The sequence below is a fragment of the Balaenoptera ricei genome, chromosome 15, assembly GCF_028023285.1.
Source record: "Balaenoptera ricei isolate mBalRic1 chromosome 15, mBalRic1.hap2, whole genome shotgun sequence".
In the NCBI taxonomy this organism is placed as follows: domain Eukaryota; kingdom Metazoa; phylum Chordata; class Mammalia; order Artiodactyla; family Balaenopteridae; genus Balaenoptera; species Balaenoptera ricei.
The window spans coordinates 11,655,350-11,673,905 of record NC_082653.1 but is presented as its reverse complement, the minus strand read 5'-3'; the positions used below and the strand labels follow the sequence as shown (position 1 = coordinate 11,673,905).

The 18,556-nt window shown below is 49.5% G+C and overlaps 2 protein-coding genes across 5 annotated transcripts; one reads left to right on the top strand and one right to left on the bottom strand.

Moving 5' to 3' along the window:
* Positions 1 to 1,557: 1,557 nt before the first annotated feature.
* Positions 1,558 to 2,132, top strand: LOC132349092 (interferon lambda-1-like). The gene is given in 2 exon segments (XM_059897224.1): positions 1,558 to 1,981; positions 1,984 to 2,132. Coding segments are annotated over 2 exon segments (573 nt in total).
* A 3,100-nt stretch (positions 2,133 to 5,232) lies between these two features.
* On the bottom strand, positions 5,233 to 16,116 carry SPATA2 (spermatogenesis associated 2). 4 transcript variants are annotated; one of them, XM_059897703.1, is made up of 3 exons: positions 15,951 to 16,116; positions 9,571 to 10,082; positions 5,233 to 8,604 (listed from the first exon to the last, which is right to left on the bottom strand). In XM_059897703.1, the coding sequence occupies exons 2-3, from the start codon at positions 9,904 to 9,906 to the stop codon at positions 7,378 to 7,380; spliced, it is 1,563 nt and encodes a 520-aa protein (XP_059753686.1). In that variant the 5' UTR covers positions 9,907 to 10,082; positions 15,951 to 16,116; the 3' UTR covers positions 5,233 to 7,377. The 4 variants fall into 4 exon arrangements, with proteins under 4 accessions (XP_059753686.1, XP_059753687.1, XP_059753685.1 ...); XM_059897704.1 differs by having other exon boundaries at positions 9,571 to 10,079; XM_059897702.1 differs by having other exon boundaries at positions 9,571 to 10,018.
* Between the last annotated feature and the right edge of the window lie 2,440 nt (positions 16,117 to 18,556).

The window sequence follows — 18,556 nt, the reverse complement described above, 5'->3', positions numbered from 1 at the left end:
CAGCTAACTTCATACTCAGTGATGAAAGACTGAGTTTTTCCTTTAGAAGAGGCCACAATGCCCACTCTTGCCTCTTCTATTAAACATAGTACTAGTAGTCTTAACCAGAGCAATTAAACAAAAATAAATAAATAAATAAATAGCATCCAAACTGGAAAGAAGTGAAATCATATCTGTTCTCAGATGACATGATCTTATGTAGAAAACCCTAAAGATTACACAAATACACACACCTGTTAGAACTAAGAAATGAATTCAGCCAAGTTGCAGGATACAAAATCAACACACAAAAATCAGTTGCATTTCTATACACAAATAATGAACAATCTGAAGAGAAAATTACAAAAACAATTCCACTTACAACAGCATCAAAAAGAATAAAATATTTAGGAGTAAACTTAACCAAGGAGGTGAAGGACTTGTACACCAAAAACTACAAAACATTGCTGAAAGAAGTTAAAGAGACAAATTAATGGAAAGACATCCTGTACTCATGAGTTAGAAGACTGAATAGCATTAAAATGTCCACACTACCCAAAGCAGTCTACTGATTCAATGTAATCCCTATCAAAATCCCAATGGCATATTTGCACAGATGGGAAAAAAATCCTAAAATTTATATGGGATCTCAAGGGACCCTGAATAGCCAGAACAATCTTGAAAAAGAAGAACAACGTTGGAGGCCTCACACTTCCTGATTTCAAAACACATTACATACAAAGCTACAGTAATCAAAATAGTGTGGTACTGGCATAAAGATAGACATATGGTCCAATGGAACAGAACAGAGAGGCCAGAAATAAACCCTCACGTATGTAGTCAAAAGATCTTCAACAAGGATGCCAAGACCACTCAATGGGGAAAGGACAGTCTCCTCAAATGGTACTGGGAAAACTGGATATCCAAATGCAAAAGAACGAAGTTAGACCCCTACCTTACGTCATACACAAAACTGAAAACAGATTAAAGGTTCAAATGTAAGACCTAAAACTAAAAAACTCCTAGAAGAAAACAGAGAGAAGTTTCATGACATTGGATTTGGCAACAATTTCTTGGATATAACACCAAAAGCATAGGTAACAAAAGCAAAAGTAGAAAAGGGGACCACAGCAAACTTTAAAACTTCTGCACATTCAAGGGATGCCCCTTCTCTGCCGCTCAGGCAGCCTCACCCACACCCGCCAGGTCCCTACCCCACTGTGAGAGTCCTCGAGCCGGTTTCCCATCCCTCCACCTGCCTCAGCCTCATTCGGAGGCTCCCCAAAGTCAGCGAGCTAAGGGCTGCCCCCAGGAGTCCTAACCTGGAGATTCTCCACGCACAGGGACTTCTCAGAAGCAAAGTTCTCTCCTGTGACTGAATTTCAGTATCTCTTTCCTTCCTGGCAAAGTCCGGGCTCACCTGGTTCGGCGACTGGCCCCCCGACTCGTGCCTTTGCCATCAAAGTGGAGATTCCTATTTCCATTTGCCTTTTCACGTTATACACATCGGCTGGGATTGCCCAGTGAACCTGGCTAAAAGCAGAGCCATGGGGCCAAACAAGCAGTTGGGATTTAGCCATGGCTGCAGCTTGGGTCCTGGTGTTGGTGACTGTGATGCTGGACTTGGCCAGAGCAGGCCCTGTCCCCACGTCCAAGCCCACCACAACTGGGAAGGGCTGCCACATGGGCCGGTTCCAATCTCTGTCACCACGGGAGCTGGAGGGCTTCAAGAAAGCCAAGGATGCCTTAGAAGAGTCGCTCTCGCTGAAGAACTGGAGCTGCAGCTCTCACCACTTCCCCAGGACCCGGGACCTGAGGCAGCCGCAGGTGTGGGAGCGCCCTGTGGCCTTGGAGGCGGAGTTAGACCTGACGCTGAAGGTCCTGGGTGCTGTGGCAGACTCGTCCTCGGGGGTCATCCTGGACCAGCCGCTGCACACGCTGCGCCACATCCACTCCGAGCTTCAGGCTTGCATCCCGGCTCGGCCCACAGCAGAGTCCCAGCCCCAGGCCGCCTCCACCACTGGCTGTGCCAGCTCCAGGAGGCCACACAGGAGGAATCCCAAGGCTGTCTCGAGGCCTCTGTCACATTCAACCTCTTCCGCCTCCTCATAAGGGACCTGAGAATTGTTGCCAGTGGAGACCTGCATATCTGAAAACCTGGACCCAGCCCCACCCCGTCTGGGACCCAGACCTTACTTATGCACTAAGCCCCAACCCTGCCTTAAGTTATTTCCTCTCACCCTTTATTTATGGAGCTGCAGAAGAAATGTTTATTTTTCTACTTTTGTACAACGTATTCAAACAAACAGTAAGAAACTGGAAAAAAAAGAAGAGCCAGCTGCCAATTTTCAGGAGGTTGAGAGAACAGAGGAACTTGATAAACAACAGCAGGGGCTGCAATCAGCAAAATTTAGACTCGGGCAAACTAAAGGACAAACAATCCGATTTCTTCAACAAATACATTTCAAGGGAAAAAAAGAGAAAGAGAAAAGTGTCCTTTTCTATAGGGACAGCCTTTAGGATAAATGTGATTTAAAGATCTATCCATTGCAACAACGTGAGACCTTATTTGGGCCCCAATGCAAACACACAGTTTTAAAAGTATGCACTTATAAGACAACTGGACCTGCGAACAGTGACTGGATATTTGTTACAATTAAGAAACTGTTATAAAAATTTAGATGTGATCATGGTATTGTTTTAAAAGTCCTTGTCTTTTAGATACAGGTACTGAAATGTTCACAAATGAAACAGATGTCTGGAATTTGCTTCTAAGGAACTTAGGAGTGGGGGAAGTGGATGGACAGGTACAGAAAAAAGTCAGATTGGCCAGAAGTTGTTAACCGTTGAACTGTTGAAGTCCTGCGTTCGATGTACATGAGGCATCATTAGAGTAGTCTCACTTCTTTTGTAAATAAAAAGTTTTCTAAAATGAGCAAATGGAAAAAATGTGGTTTAAGCTAGATAGAAGTTTACTTCTCGCATATAAAACTCTGAAGGTAGGTTGGGCAGGCCAGGTATGATGGTGGCTTCCTAAGCATCAGGGACCCAGCCTCTTCCAGCTACTAACTGCACCCCCCTTCACTTGGCCTCTGCCTCAGTGTCTCACATGGCTGCTCCATTCCAGCCAGCACAGCCAGGGTGGGAAGAACAAGCTTCTTTCTTTGAAGGGCATGTCTTAGAAGCCACACACAGCATCTTTCCATCCTAGGGACCAGACATAACCGTATGACCATGCCCAGCTGCAGGAGAGGCTGGGAAAGGCGGTCTTTATTCTGGATGGCTAGATGTCTAAAACTCAAGGCTTCTATTACCAAGGGAGAAAGGGTGAGCAGAGATTGGGGTTCAATTGGCAATGTCGTGTGGTGTACAGAGCTGGCAGCAAGGCTAATGTTAATGTTGTACAGCTGGTGGGCCTGAGGATGTTTAAATATGCTTGTCATTTACATATACAAATTAAGCAATCTGCTCAGAGTCTCTGCTCCGCTTTAGATACAGGAGTGAGTGTCTGGCTTCCTTTGCTCTCCTAGGCTGGGTGTTCAGCTCTAGGAAGCTGCTGTTCCCGGGAGCCACGATGGCAGTGCCATTTCCTATGCTGTCACTAAAACCAAACCCAGCACCTGGGCCTTGGTCTGGTCCAAGGCCTGGATATTTGCTCAGCCAGTGAATGAGATGGAGAAAACCGTTCAGTCTCTTCCCCGACAGCTGAGTGGCTTCGTGGGGTCCAACCCTGCAGAGTGGTCAGCATGGTGGCACAGACACCCTACCAGTGCATAAAGACAGGATGTCCCAAACCACAGCTGCTCTTATACCACCCTTAAGATTTTTATAAGACATTTTGCTTTTAAGTCAACCTTCATTATTTATTTATTATTTATTTTTATTGAAGTAGAGTTGATTTACAATGTTATATTAGTTTCAGGAAACTTCATTTTTAAAAACACCTTGAATTGATTTTTAAAGTAATCCCCAATCATTGGAAAAGTCGTATGGCCTGCCCTAAATAGAAGGTAACTGAAAACCTAAGATTCTGCCAGAGGTTCTCAGCCTGACTCCTGCTTTCTCTTTGTTAAAGACAAACTCGCATTACACTGACCAGGATCCTCCTTAGGGAATTTAAACGGATCAAAAAAATTTTAAACGGGATTAATTTTTTCACAACGCCCTTCAATGTTATTTAATTCCTGTCAGTCACCACCAACAATCACTTCTCCTGGAGTCTGCAGTCTCACTCCTAGGAAACATGGCTGAACTCTGAACACCTTGGTTTCCCCATTGGTAAGATGGGGATCAGAGCAGGATTTATGTTATCTTCTAGGAGGATTGAGACAATTATATGAGATCATGAATGTAAAGTCTCAGCGTATAAAATGCCTGGCTCACAGTATAAGCACTCAAATGCTGGCTGTTATTTGTCAGTTTCATGGAGGAGAAAATGTGAGTCCTGTCACTAAAGAACATGGCTTGAGCAAAAACAAACAAACAAACAAAAAACCAAAAAAAAACCACCAAAACACCCAAGCAACTGGAATTCCCTGGTGGCGCAGTGGTTAAGAATCCACCTGCCTGGTTAAGAATGCAGGGGACACGGGTTCAAGCCCTGGTCCAGGAAGATCCCACATGCCACGGAGCAGCTAGGCCCGTGTGCCACAACTACTGAGCCTGTGCTCTAGAGCCCACACTCCGCAACAAAAAAAGCCACCGCAACGAGAAGCCTGCGCACTAAAACGAAGAGTAGCCCTCACTCACCGCAACTAAAGAAAGCCCGCGCGCAGCAACGAAGACCCAACACAGCCATAAATAAATAAATAAATAAATAAATAAATAAAATTTTCTTGAAGTTAAATTTAAAAAAAAACAAAAAACCCTTTTGGCTTCCCTGGTGGCGCAGTGGTTGAGAATCTGCCTGCCAATGCAGGGGACACGGGTTCGAGCCCTGGTCTGGGAAGATCCCACATGCCGCGGAGCAAGTAGGCCCATGAGCCACAACTACTGAGCCTGCGCGTCTGGAGCCTGTGCTCCGCAACTGGAGAGGCCGCGATAGTGAGAGGCCCGCTCACCGCGATGAAGAGTGGCCCCCACTTGCCGCAACTGGAGAAAGCCCTCGCACAGAAACGAAGACCCAACACAGCCATAAATAAATTAATTAATTAATTAATTAAAAAAAAAACAAAAAAACAAAAAACAAAAAACCCCAAGCAACCCAAACTTCAAAGCAGCAGGGAGGAGGAACATAAAACCCCAAACACTTCATTTAACAATGGAAGACACTTTATTTTTTTTTTAAATCATCTCTCAACATTTCAACTCTTGGTAGAAATCAAATGCAAAACATCTGCTTTTTTAAATTAGCGTGTATTTATCTCGGTCACAGCAACCTCATACAATAAGATACACAACGAGGAGGAGCATGGTCATAGCATTTCCTATTCCAGTCCACGAACACAGTATTTCCGTGATGATACACACACTGGCCTTTCTCTTCCAGGACAAGTTAGTTATTCCTACTTTTGTCTGCTGTGTAAGTTACGTGGCATCACGGTTGGTTAAAAGAGTTAGTGTAGTGCTAGAGCAGTCTGGAAATGGAAAACTAGAAAACTCAGGACTGGGACAGGCACGGACACTTCTGAAACATGAAAAGGAAGAACATCAGCGATGAATGCCCCAGAATGGGTGGGTCTTAGTAATGAAGTTGGGTGAAATTCAGCTTTATATACACATTGAATATCTGCACGTGATCTACTAGATATATAGAAAAAGAGCCATAGAAGATTTTGAAAACCTTAAAATCACGCAACTGAGTTGGAAGAACATCAGCAAATTCACAGTGGCCTCAGGATTCAGCCAGATTTAAATTTGCTCAAGAGCTGAATACCTCCTTCTATCAGAAAACCCACTGCATGTAAATTCCTACAACATTCTGTACATCACAAACACTTATGGCTAAAATATACTGTTAGTTCACAAGGAAGCAGTTTTATTTTCAAATTCTTGCCCCACTCCTGCTCTGCACCCCAAAAGGAAATCCGGGGTCAGCAATTCACATGAGGAGTTTAAGAGGCCTTCGGGTTTAGAAGCGCTGAGGCTCAGCTAAGAATCTCAGGACACATCTGTCTGATGGGTGCACGCCGGCTCCTGCCCCCTTTTAGTGCAAAAAGGTCACAAATGTTGCAGAGGAATCCTGGAAGCAGGTGAAGAGAAGAGGACTGAGATGGAGGGGTGGTGGGAATCCCAAACGATTTTCCTTCTGAATTGAGACTCAAGAAGTTTGGAGTGCGAGGTTCACGCTCAGCAAGCGGCAAAGACCAGGCTGGAGATCCACAGGGTGAGGTTCCTGAATTGTCACTAGGTTGTCACAGTCTGCAGGCGCACAGACCTCTCGGTCCGGACTAACCCCCTAAGTGCACACTGGAGGTAGGTGTTAGAAATTTATTGTAGGGAAGACAGTGGCCCTCCACCAACTCAGGGGACATCGTCTCTGTTCCTCCTCTGCCCCTACAATCTCCACTCTACCCTCGGGCTGTGGCAAGTGGAGGATACAAGGTGGAAGGGCATGAGCCCCTCCCTTGGAAGACTAAAGAACCCGGGGCATTTTTATAAATAGCTACATCGTTAATGTTTTAACCACTTTGAAACACACAGCAAGTTGAATATTTATTTAAAAATAAATCTCAAAAATATCTATTTACAGTAGAGTAAGAGAGGCACGTGCAAACAACAGAAAGGGGGGAAAAGTCAGTCCCAGTGTGGAAGGTCCACCCTTCAGAGCGCTAGAGCCAACTTCACAAACCCCAAGGCTGAACTGAGCTGTGGAGGCAACAGGATGACATTAAGCGAATCCTGGACTCGGGTCACCTTCGATACGTGGAGAGGCAGGGAAGTTGGGTGGGGGGCTGCCGCCGGGGATCCTCGTGTTTGGGAAAGGGTGGTGGAGGGATGAGCCAGTGGATGAGGCCCGGTGTGGCAGGAGGGCTCATTTCACAAGCCAACAGGCCTCTAGCTCACCACTCCAGGTGGGCGTTTGGAGGGGACCTGGAGGGCCCTTCCCAGTCCAAGTTGGCTTTGCCGTGGGAGCGGTCGGCATGGCAAGAGTCCCAGAGATAGAAATCCTCTTTGAGAGACAAAAACAAAAGAACGGAACAGGGAGTGATTAGCAAAAATGAATCTGAATGCAAGTGCCACCGTCTCTCTTGCCAGGTGGCAAAGCAGCGATCAGCTGACATATCTGAGTCGATAGGGGAACTCCCAGGTGAGGCAGCCGGCCGCATGATCCCCCCGCCACAACCACGTGGTCAAGTGCAGGCCTCTGCTTCTGAGATCAACGCGTTAACATTTCTTCCCCAGGAAACCAGAAAGGTCAGTGGTGTAGCCCTTGTAGCAGGGAGGTGCAAGGCGAGTCTATCTGTACACGAGATGGGAGAACTGGGCGGACTTGTAGTTCAGCTGGTTGTTGGGCATGAACTTGTGCAGCTCGCTCTTTTTGCAGCAGGGGTCGTAATGGTAGGTGCTGAGGCAGGCGTCGCAGGAGGCTTTTGAACACTGGGTGCAGGTGTTGGCGGCCCCCGGGCGGTCACAGAAGCCACAGCGGGAGGCGGCCGCAGGGGAGGGCTTGGATTTCGAGTGGAGGTGCGGCGGCCGGTCGAGGCCCTGCGTCTGGCCTGCATACTTCTCCCGCAGAGATGACCCGTGGGCCAGGCTGTCGTGGGCGGAGGCCTTGCTGGGGAAGCCGCCGGGCTTGGAGGCCGGGGAGCAGACGAGCAGGCTGTCGCAGCGCTGGCAGAGGGAGGAGCTGCAGGACAGACCGCAGTTTTGGCACTTGGAGAGGGCGGACTCTTTGGCGGGGGGCGAGCGCTTGTGGTAGATGGGGTGGGCGTCACTTCTGACCAGCCAGACGTCTGGCCGCAGGGCATCCTGCCTCCGGTACGTGGCCCTGGGCTCCGAGTCTGTGTACAGATCCACATCCTCCTGAGTGGAGAAGTACGTGCCACGCAGCAAGCCAAGGCCATTGTTGGGGGAGGGGGACGGCAGGTCATCCGGGCTGCCGTGGGGGGAGCTGGACATGGCCAGGAGCGAGGGGGACGGGCGGATGATCTCGTCCTTGAGGTCGTCCCCCAAGTCTGCTGCCACAGGCTCCTTCCGCAGGCTCAACGAGGCCTTCAGGGGCGGCTTCCGGCTCTCCCAGTAATTGTCGTAGGTGTCCACCGACCTTGAGGGCTTGGTCACACGGGGCTTGTAGTAGTCCTTGGCTGCCCGCTCGCTGGCCGACTTCTGGAGCACCACGCGGGCCATGGAGGTCGTCAGGTGCTCCCGGCCCTCGGCCCGCCGCCGCAGGGCGTCTGAGCAGCCACGCACGTCCTCCGCGCTGCTCCTGCGCTCGCTCACCACGTCCAGCTCAGAGTAGCCTTTGTCCTTGACTTGGGAGTGGATTTCCAGCATCTGTTCACACTCCACCTTGGCCAGAAAGAGCTCAAAGGAGACCATCTTCACTTGGAGGGTCTCTACCAGCTCTCTGAGCTTGTACGCAGTCCCCAACTCGGGCACGTAGCCCATGTAATTCAGGATGGCTCGGATGTCCTCTTCCAGTAATGTGGACTTGACATAATAAACAAAGGGGCCCGTGTAGGTCTAGGGGAAGGAAGGGGGGTAGAAAAAGAGAGGCGGGTTTTTCTCTCTGAGGCACACAACGCACGGAGCCTGCATCAGAGCGTATCCCATCAAGTCTGAACCGGAACACGCAGGGAGAGGAAGGGGGAGTGATCTCCAGGGCAGCGTCTCACTGCGCGAGGCAGAGGCTAATGCCTCCCAACAGCTCAGCGCGCGGGTCTGAGGGAAATGACACAGCGCTCCTTTCTTCAGCGTAGGGAACAAAGCCACTAGCTTTCTACATGGGGTGCAGTGGCTCTGCTCCTTGAGGAAGAGCAGGGCAAACGTGGGTGAAGAAAGGGGATCGGATTAGAGGCACAACAGCCATGAGCAATGAGAATACTCCTTTCTGGCATTTCTACAAAGGTGTGAAGCATACATTAGGCTTAGCCTGACTTGGTGGAAACTCTCCTGAGCCATCGCTGCCTTTGGAATGATTCAGAATTCTCTGTCTCGAATTCATCCTCCTCCCTCCTCTCTGTTTTCCTCAGCTTGCGCGGACACCTTCAGCAGCCTCCTAATGGTCTCCCCCGCCGACTCTTGCCCCTCTACAATCCATCTCCCGTACAGCAAGCAGGAGTATTCTTTTCCAATGTAAACCTGATCCCGGCACTGCCTGCTTCCCAGCCCCCTTAGGATAAATTCCAGCCCTCTGCCCTGGGCTCCAAAGCCCTGCACAACCGGGTACTGCCCACCTTTCCAACCTCAGTTTCAGATGTGAGCTGCCAGGGGTGGGGAGCCAGTTAAGAGATGACACCAGGCAGAGGGGCCAGGTGGGGAGCCATGGGGGCAGTTCTGGTTGCTATCTCAAAGGCAGTGGGGAAGCCGGGGGGGCCCGCGAGCAGAGGAAGGATGTGATTAGATGGGCACAAAACCTCTCAAGATGGACTGGAAGGGGCGAGAAGGGAGAAGGGAGACCAGCGTGGCGAGCCCGTCCCGAGACCTTACCTTGATGCTTCTGAATTCCTTCTTCCACGGGTAGAGGAAAAGGTTGACACCCACCGTTTCGAGCACACTGAAGGCACAGTGCAGAGCCCGCAGACTGGAGGAGCTCAGCGAGCGCAGGGAGCTCTCCACCACCTCATAGAACTGGATCAGCCGGAATCGATAAAAGGGATCCACCTTGTGCAGGCTGAGCAGGGTCGAGGCTGCCACCCGCAGGGACTCATCACTGCCAGGCCGCTGCTTGCTGGGGGTGGTGTCCACTTTGCCTTCATGGAACTGCACGTACTTCCGAAATAAGTCATCCTTATATTTTGCATCCATTGAACTGGGCTTCCCCATCCGATCCGATCCAGGGACGGGGGCTACCTTATTTCCTCCATGGCTTCTGAGTTAGAGGCAGGGACATTGCTAAAAGCATTGACGTGTCGCCTGCCTGGACCAGCAGAATGCTCTGGAAGAGGAAGAATAAGCAGCACATCATTCCTTGAGATGGTCCACGTCCCAGCTTGCAGCTGCTGAGGCCAAACAAAAAACAGAGCTGTCCTGAGCTACACCGGGCACCACCAGCCCCTGGCCCTTTCTGCTCATTCAACACATTTAGTGAATAGGTGCACCACGTTGAAGTGGAAACAAGACAGATAAGGTCCTTGACTTTGCTGAGCTCACAAATGAAAAATACGATTGGGGCACCTAACCTGGTTTCATGGGGATGGGGGATGGTTAAAAAGCCCCTGAGAAAGTGACGGTTAGACCCAAAGGATGAGGCGTTGGCAGGGAGGAAGGCCCTGAGCTAACACTTTCAGCACTTACTACATGCCAGGTGCTTACATGGACTAACTCATTCCGTCTTCTTAAACAACTCCAGGAGATAGGCACTATTGTTATCCCCATTTTACAAATGTGAAAACTGAGACATGGAGACATCAAGAAACTTGCCCGAAGTTACAGGACTATTAAGAAGCAGAGCTGAGATCAGAGCCCAGGCAGGCTGGCTCCCAAGTCCGTCCCCTTAACCACCACACCCCGCTTTCCTGAGGCGGGAAGGAGCCTGGCATGTGAACACAAAGAAGGCTAGTGTGGCTGAAGCAGAGAGAGGAGGGGAGTCACAGGAGATGAAGCTGCCGGCATAAGCGGGATCCTGATCCCCAAGGTCTCAAAGAGTCGTACATTTTATTCAAAGAGCCAAGTGAAGCCCCTGAACAGTTCAAAGCAAGGGGGAGAGGGACACGATCATATCTGCAATTTTTTAAAAGAGACCACTTTGACTGCTGAGTCCTGGAGAGTGCCTTTATCCGTCTTTGGTTTTTTTGTTCGTCTGTTTTTTTGGGCCGCGCTACATGTGGGATCTTAATTCCCAGACCAGGGATCGAACCCATGCCCCCTGCAGTGGAAGCGTGGAATCCTAACCATGGACCACCAGGGAATTCCATATCCGACTTTTTTTACAGTCCGCTGTTGGGAGAGCAAAGGACATTCTGAGCTGGGACACACAGGATTTATACACTCTTGCTGTCTCCTTGGCCACTTGTTAGAAGAACATGCACAAATCCATCAGTATTCTTGGTGTTACGATGCTGGGAGCAAATCTGGATTCATGGAGGGACCTGCCAGGCCAGGGGAGGCAACACAGCATCAGGGTTACAAACAGATTGCAAAGCTGGACTGCCTGGGTGTGAACCCTGGATCTGCTTTTCTAGGTTACTTGGGCAAACTACTCAACCTGGGCCTCAGTTTTCTCATCTGAAAAAGGGGGTTAATAATAGCACTTATAGTCCAGAGCTGGTGGAAGGATTATATGCAATCAGTATAGAAAGCTCTTCAGACTGCCAGCTCAAAGTAAGCCCTTGATACACACAAGCAGACATTTCTGGTGTGTGAAGGTGCTAGACCCTCCAAGCATCCTCAAGGAGGTCAGATCAGAGTGATGCAAATGACTCCGACTCGGGGGTGGACATGCATTTTCACACTCGCCTGTCCTGCCTTTCCTGACCACAAGCTCATGGGTGCAGGGATTGCGACCAAATGACTCAATAAAGGTCACAATGCCAGAGCAGGTTACGTGCTTCATAAAGACCTGCTGCCTGAGTGAAGGGTGGGGTCCTGCTGGCTGTGGGAAATGATGAGGGATCAAAAAGAAGCCGCAGTGGGATGGGACGGACCTGTGGAGTCCTTTAGCAGATCTGAGTTCAGCTCAGAAGTTCTAAGGGCCTACGAGCCTGGCAACTACCAGGAAGTCAATAAAATCACCCATGTCTCAATGAGCCACTCCTCTGGCTTCTCCACAGTTTTGGGGAGACACCCAGGGGTCTTAACTGTGGGGTGAGGGGTAAGACATGCAGGAGAATTAGGGACACAGAGAGGTCACCTTCTCCCACCCACTGCCCTGCCAAGGAAGCCCAAAGCTTCAGGAACAAATAGAACAAATAGGCCTGAGGAGCACACAAGGCAAACAAATCCACTTGGGATCAAATTTTACCTCCTGACCATCTCTGTGGTCCTCAGAGCAGTCTTTCCCTTCCCTCTTAAGGTCCACCCACAAGGACCCTTCTGTCTGCTCCTCAAACACATCAAGCCCATTTCTACCTCAAGACCTTTTTTTTTTTTTTTTTTAAAGGCCAGGTAGCCTTTCTTTTTTTTTTTTTAATTCACTTATTTTTGGCTGCGTTGGGTCTTCATTGCTGCGCGCGAGCTTCCTTTAGTTGCAGCGAGCAGGGGCTACTCTTCGTTGCAGTGCACGGGTTTCTCATCGCGGTGGCTTCTCTTGTTGCAGAGCTCGGGCTCTAGGCACGCGGGCTTCAGTAGTTGTGGCTCGCTGGCTCTAGAGCGCAGGCTCAGTAGTTGTGGCGCACAGGCTTAGTTGCTCCGCGGCATGTGGGATCTTCCCAGACCAGGGCTCGAACCCGTGTCCCCTGCATTGGCAGGTGGATTCTCAACCACTGCACCACCAGGGAAGTCCCTACCTCGGGACCTCTGCACATGTTGTTCCTTCTGCATGTTCTTCCTTTGATTCCTCCCGTCGCTGGCTCACTCCCATCATTCAGGTCTCAGCTCAAATGTCATCCCTCCGAGGCTCTCCCTGACAACCTCAGCTCAGTAAATCCCACTTGCCCTGGCCCTCGTTATTGCGTTACCCTGGGGTAATCACCATTTGAAATCATCAACTTTATTCATTTACTAGCTTCCTCTCTTTGTCTCCCGCCAATACCCAGTAAGCTCCACAAAGGCAAGGACAGTGTCTGTTTTGTTCACCAAGATGCCTAACACAGCTCCTGACACATAGTAGGTGTTTGATAAAACAGGCGAAATGATGCTTCAGTTTCTCATTTAGCTCTCCCCAGAATTCTGGGAGACCAGCGGGAGCGAGAAGAAGCCGAGGCTCCATGACACGACATGCTGTCTATAGCTCAGTGTTAGGAAAAGGTGGATCCCAGATTCCACTGGCCTTATGACTTGAAACCTGTGTACCTCCCACCACCCCATGATTCCTGAGCTCAACAAGTATGCAGCACCTACCCTATGCCGGGCCCTAGGCTGGGTGCAGTGGGGGGAATGTGGGGTGGGTAGGGGACAGTAGGGAACAGAAGTTGAGAAGATATAGCTCTGCCCTGAATTCTACTTGAAAGGGCTTACTGCCCAGGAACAAAGTATGTATGTTCTCTTAAAAAATAAAATTGTATTGCAACCTGAGAGACGACATCACTGTCCTTGCTAAAAAAAACCCATATACATATACCATTTTTTTTTTTAATCCAAAAGAAGCTTTCATCCAGCCTCTGGCCCCAGGGACTGTTTTTTAGTACACCTGAGAACAATTTAAACAGAGGGACATCAAGTCTTCTAAACACTGCTGTGATTTTTCTCCAAGGACGTCAGCCTTCAGCTAATAGAGACTGATTTTTTTTTTAAACAAAGTCAGCCGCCCTCAAGCTCAGCGTCTGCTGCTCTGTAATCACACCACAGTCCACACTCTTGTTTATGGCTGACAGATAAACAAGGAAAAGGGATCCAAATAGCCCAGTTGGTATTCAAAGTCCCAAAGTCAAGGATAGGAAACCCATCTAAGAAAAATCTTGAACCAACCTAGGTAGATGAGGAAACAGGTGAAAGAAAATGAATGCTAAAAGATAATTAAGGCAAGGAGAGAAGGAAACTAACAATTATTGAAGTCCTACTACGTGCTAAGCATTGGGCTTTCCACTTTAACTGCATCACCCAGTTTAATCCTCACAATTCTACGAGGAAACAAACCAAGGCTCAGCCATTAAACAACCTGCCCAACACAGCTTGAATGGGTCAGAGCTGGAATCTGAACTTGGGTTGACCGGCCCTGCAGCCTGTGCTTTTTCTCATTTATCTCACTCATTTATTGTTACCATTAGTACCATTCACCAAGGGATTAGTACATAAGGGCCCTTTGCTAAGTGCTCCGTGAAAATCAACGAAATCCACACGACAACCCCAGGGTTAAAAAAGAAAAAACTGAGGCTCAGAGGGGCCAAGTCGCTTGCCCTACGTCACAAGGCTAGGAAGAAGTGCCTCGGAGATCTGAACCTAGGTCTGAGGCCAAAACCCTGACTCAAGCTCTGAGCTGTGCTGCTTTTAAGCAAAGCTGTCCTGCTGCTGGACAGCTCTTCTTGAAAGGGCTCAACTAAGTCAGAATGCCCTATGGCAGGGCCAGCAGAGTTGAGTTCTAAAAATTCCTGTAGTAGCAAAATTCACATCTTCTCACACAGAATGGGGCTGGAAGAGCCACAAATCTATTTATGACGTAAGCTCAAGGGCCAAGAGGAGAGGCTGACCAGAGCCGGGCCAGTGGTAGAGCAGCTGACATCATCCCTCCTGAATTCATTCCTGAGAATACAGGCTGCATTGTAGCTGGTGTCTCTTCTGAGCATAGAGCCAGCAATTTATTCCTAGCACTCTGCAAAAACAACAAAAAACACACTCTCTGCAAAAACAGCGTGGTTACAGGAGACCAAGACAGCCCGGTGACAGAAGCCGTTAATTTCTCCAAGCAACCCAAGGATTGGAACGCCAAGACGTGCCAGTGTGGCGGAAAGAAAAAAAAAAAAAAAATGGCACCGTGAACATCCCTAACAGAATCAGACGGGTGCCCAGAGCCAACAGGCCTGGTCAGCACTTCCTGCACTCACAATCTGGGCCCCCTTTGAAAAGCAAAGCAATGAAGAGAGAGATATTGCAGTCAGGGAGGCGGTGGCTTTTTAATTATTATTTTTTAAACATCTCAAAGGAAAGCTATATCTGTTTAAAACCTCACTAAACGGAACTGAAATGATTCTGGATAGCAAAGCATGAGCTTGGCTTTACCTCAGCTGGCCCATTCAAGCAGAAACATTCCCCAAGCAGCATTTGAAGGCGCCCCCTCCCTGCACAGACAGAAGCTATTTTGGGCCCGGCATCGCCCCAGTCCACAAGTTTATGTATCCCTGGTCTAGCTTCAAGCGGCTCAGAGTTCCCCTGGCCTCCAAACAGCAGCAAGGGGAGCGCAGATCAACCCCCTCCACCTCCGCGCCCCACTCCTCTGCATTCATCCCCAGCCCGAGGCCCCTGAGACACATCCTAGGCAACCTTCCACTGGCTGTGAAGCGCCAGAGGGTCCCCACACCCCAACCCAGTTCCAGAGAAATTCAGAGAGAGGGTTTCCAAACCTCTGAAAATAACCTCAGCGATGCTGAAATTGGGCTTCCCCAGTGGCAGCTGCGACTCGCAGAGGGGCTCTGAAACAAGGAGGTTCCCCTCCCTGCAGAGGACAGAAGCTGGCGACTGCTATTCCCAGCCTGATAATTCCAACAGCCTCTGAGTGCGACATCAGTTGTGAAAAACACCCTAGTCCCAAACTCGGGCCCTCCCACGGGTCCGTGAATGAATTAACAACAGCTATCATTTATTGGACGCCTGCTGTATGCCAGAGACTGTGCTTCGCATGCGTCTCACTTCATCCCCACCACGGCCCTAGTAGGCAGGTTCACTCCCCATTTAACTAATCAGGCAACTGAGGCTCAGAGACGAAGTGACTTGCCCAAGGTCACACAGTGAGTACAAACCCCAGTATGCCGCCAGAGCGTGAGCTGGGGACCACTGCGCGGTAACTGCCTCACGGTGGAATCGGGGTGTCCTCCTGCCGTGTTACTCGCTGTAGAGGGGGTGTTCCTCCTGAGCTGCCCTGAGCCACCCTGAGGGAGTGGGGATCCTGAGAATTAAATGGGCCCCCGGAGCGCCGAAAAGACGGGCCCGCCCGTCGCCCCCGCAGGCCGCGAAGGGACCCCGCTCCCGGGCCGGCCGAGCCCCGCCGAACCGGGGGCTCCCCCTCCGCCGGGGAAAGCCCCAGAGGCCTTTTCCGCCCGCGGCCGCCCCGCACTCACCCCGGCACTGCCGCCGAGGACGCCCGGCCGAGGGGAGCAAGAAGGAGCCGCGGCCGCCGCCGGAGCCAGGCCCCGCTGGGCTCTCGCAGCTCCGGCCGGCAGCAGGAGACAGAGTCCAGTAGCCCGGGGCCGCGGCGACCCGGAAACACTCAACCAGGAAGTGACGTCTCTCGGAGGCGGGTGCAAAGGGAGGCCGGGCCGTGGCTACGCCCTGGGTTGGGGAGAGGCCTTTGCTCGCCGGCGGCGGAGGAAGAAGCGGGAGGCAGAAGAGTGAGCAGAGAGGCCGCGGAGTCCCGCTTTGGGGCCTGAAGGCCCACTGCCACTGCTGGGGCTGGGACCCGGAAATAAATGGGCCGGAAGTGACGCACGCCCTCGGTCACAGGATGGCGGCTGGCCGGGTTGTCATGGGAACCGGTCTGTAGTCTGGAGATCGTAGCTCGGAGCTGCGATCTCAGACTGAGCGACCCGCGGCCTCCTCTTCCCCTTGTCGAGATGATCTGCGGGCTGAGCTCCCGACCGCGCCTGACCAGAAGCTGACAGTTGGCTCCCTCACCCCCATTTTACAGGTGGAAATACCAGAGGCTTAAAAAGAGCAAGTGAGGTGCCCAGTATCACGTGAGCCTGGATCCAGACTTGAGAGGACTGTTGATGTTACAGGCTATGTTTAGTAAGGGTTCCAGCTTTGCCTTTGCCACTTACCAGCTGCATGACCTTAGGCTAGTTACTTAACTTCTCTGAGCCTCAGCTTTTTCACCCGTAAAATGCAATAATAATATACCGCCTCCTGAGAGTCATGTGAGAATGAAGTGAGTATGGAAACAGCTTATTACAGTAGTTGGCTTATAGTAATAATCTAAATACACTTTGTTTTTAAAATCTGGTTAAGTTGGGAATTACCTGGCGGTCTAGTGGTTAGGACTCGGCGCTTTCACTGCCGTCGGCCGGGGTTCAATCCCTGGTGGAGGAACTAAGATCCTGCAAGCACTGCCGCGGGGCCAGAAATAAATACATAAATAAATAAATAATAAAATAAAATCTGGTTAAGTTAAAGGAAATGACTTCTCTCAGCCCTCAACTTCCTTGAATGGAAACCAGGGTTGGGGAAGACCAAACCAAATATTGCCTCCTTGCTTTGTGACCTCACCAGACACCTGCAGTGTAAACTACACTGGCATAAATTCTGGTGGCTTGTCACTTCACTTCATAGATTTGCCTCCCACCCACCACATTGACCTTGAACTCCGCTTTTGTGATTCACCACTCATTGAATCCCTAGTGCTTGCAAAGTGCCTAGCACATACTCAAGACTTTGTTGAACATATTTACCATTGAACCACTCATTCTCTCTATCTTACCCCCAGACATTTATTGAAGACTCAGAGCCCACTCCATGCCAAGTTCTCTTTCTCCAACATGGTCTTGGCTCTCTGTACCTACCATACTCTTCTTCCCCTCTGGCCTCTATGCCTCTATATGCTGTTCCCTGGGTTTGAATGTTCTTCCTTTCGCCTCTTCCCTTCCTTGTTTTCTTGGCTTCCAGCCCCAGCTCAGTCCTCACATCCTTTCTGAAGCTTTCTCTGATTTCTCCAGGCAAAGACCCACCTTCCTCTGTTTTCCCACCCCATAACACTGTCTTTCATAATTTTATCTCAGCTCTTACCATAAATAAGTTATATATATATATATATATATATATATATATATATATATATATATATATATATACTTAAACCTGACACCCCCCACAAGACCTGGAGCTTCTTATTTATCTCTGTTTCCTGTGAGCTCTGCACATGAACAGGAGGTACCCAACAGATGTTGCTTGATTGCAGGATTCTCTCACAGCCTTGGAGTCCCCAGCTAAAGTCAGTGGGTCTTGTCTCAGGAGTCAATGACATAATACATGGGAGAGCATTTGGAGAACCAGCAACCAGCTATTCAAACAGCAGCAATTACTATATTTAGCTGTTGCTGTCTGAGCATCACTTAAGGTCTTTGTATACTTCAGCTGTTATCAGCTCATGTTTAAGCTCCTCTCTTAATCACCTGTAAGGTGATGGTGTTTACAGGAATTCCAGCTGAGAAAAACTGTCCTACCCAAACCCTCTGCCTTTGCAACAACTCAAAACTGTCCTTTGGAAACTGTTACAAGACTGCATGAGGCTGCTAATAAGTCCCTTCCAGCTCTGTGGTTCTGTGACAGCAAAAAAGAAAACAGATTTTTAAGAAGGTTTTACCGGTAGGAAACCCTGGCCATTGATTCTCGGTGACATTTCATATCAGAAAAATACCAAAGTCTCTGAAGGGAGACATGTTTCGCATCTTTTAGACAGGGCTGGAGGGCTGAGAGTTCTCTGCTTGGTGACATGGAATCACGGGTGCACCCTTTTCAGCTTTTATTACATAATGATTAGCAGATTATGTAACAGTCATGTAACAATGATTAGGCACCTCTACTTTCTAAAAGCCAGCAACATGAACCATCTTCTTTCTATTTTTTAGTGTTTTTTTTTAAATCACAAAAGTAATGCATGAATTCTAATGACACAGACATGTAGAGCAAAAAATGAAAAAAAAAAAGCAAGCCTATGACCCATCAATTTGAT

Bases quoted from the DNA above. Each gene is read 5' to 3' on its own strand.
- SPATA2 (XM_059897703.1), bottom strand. From the start codon at position 9,906: ATGGGGAAGCCCAGTTCAATGGATGCAAAATATAAGGATGACTTATTT. The intron at 8,605-9,570 runs GTAAGGTCTCGG...TCCTTCCCCTAG, and splicing joins AGGAATTCAGAAGCATCAAG to ACCTACACGGGCCCCTTTGT.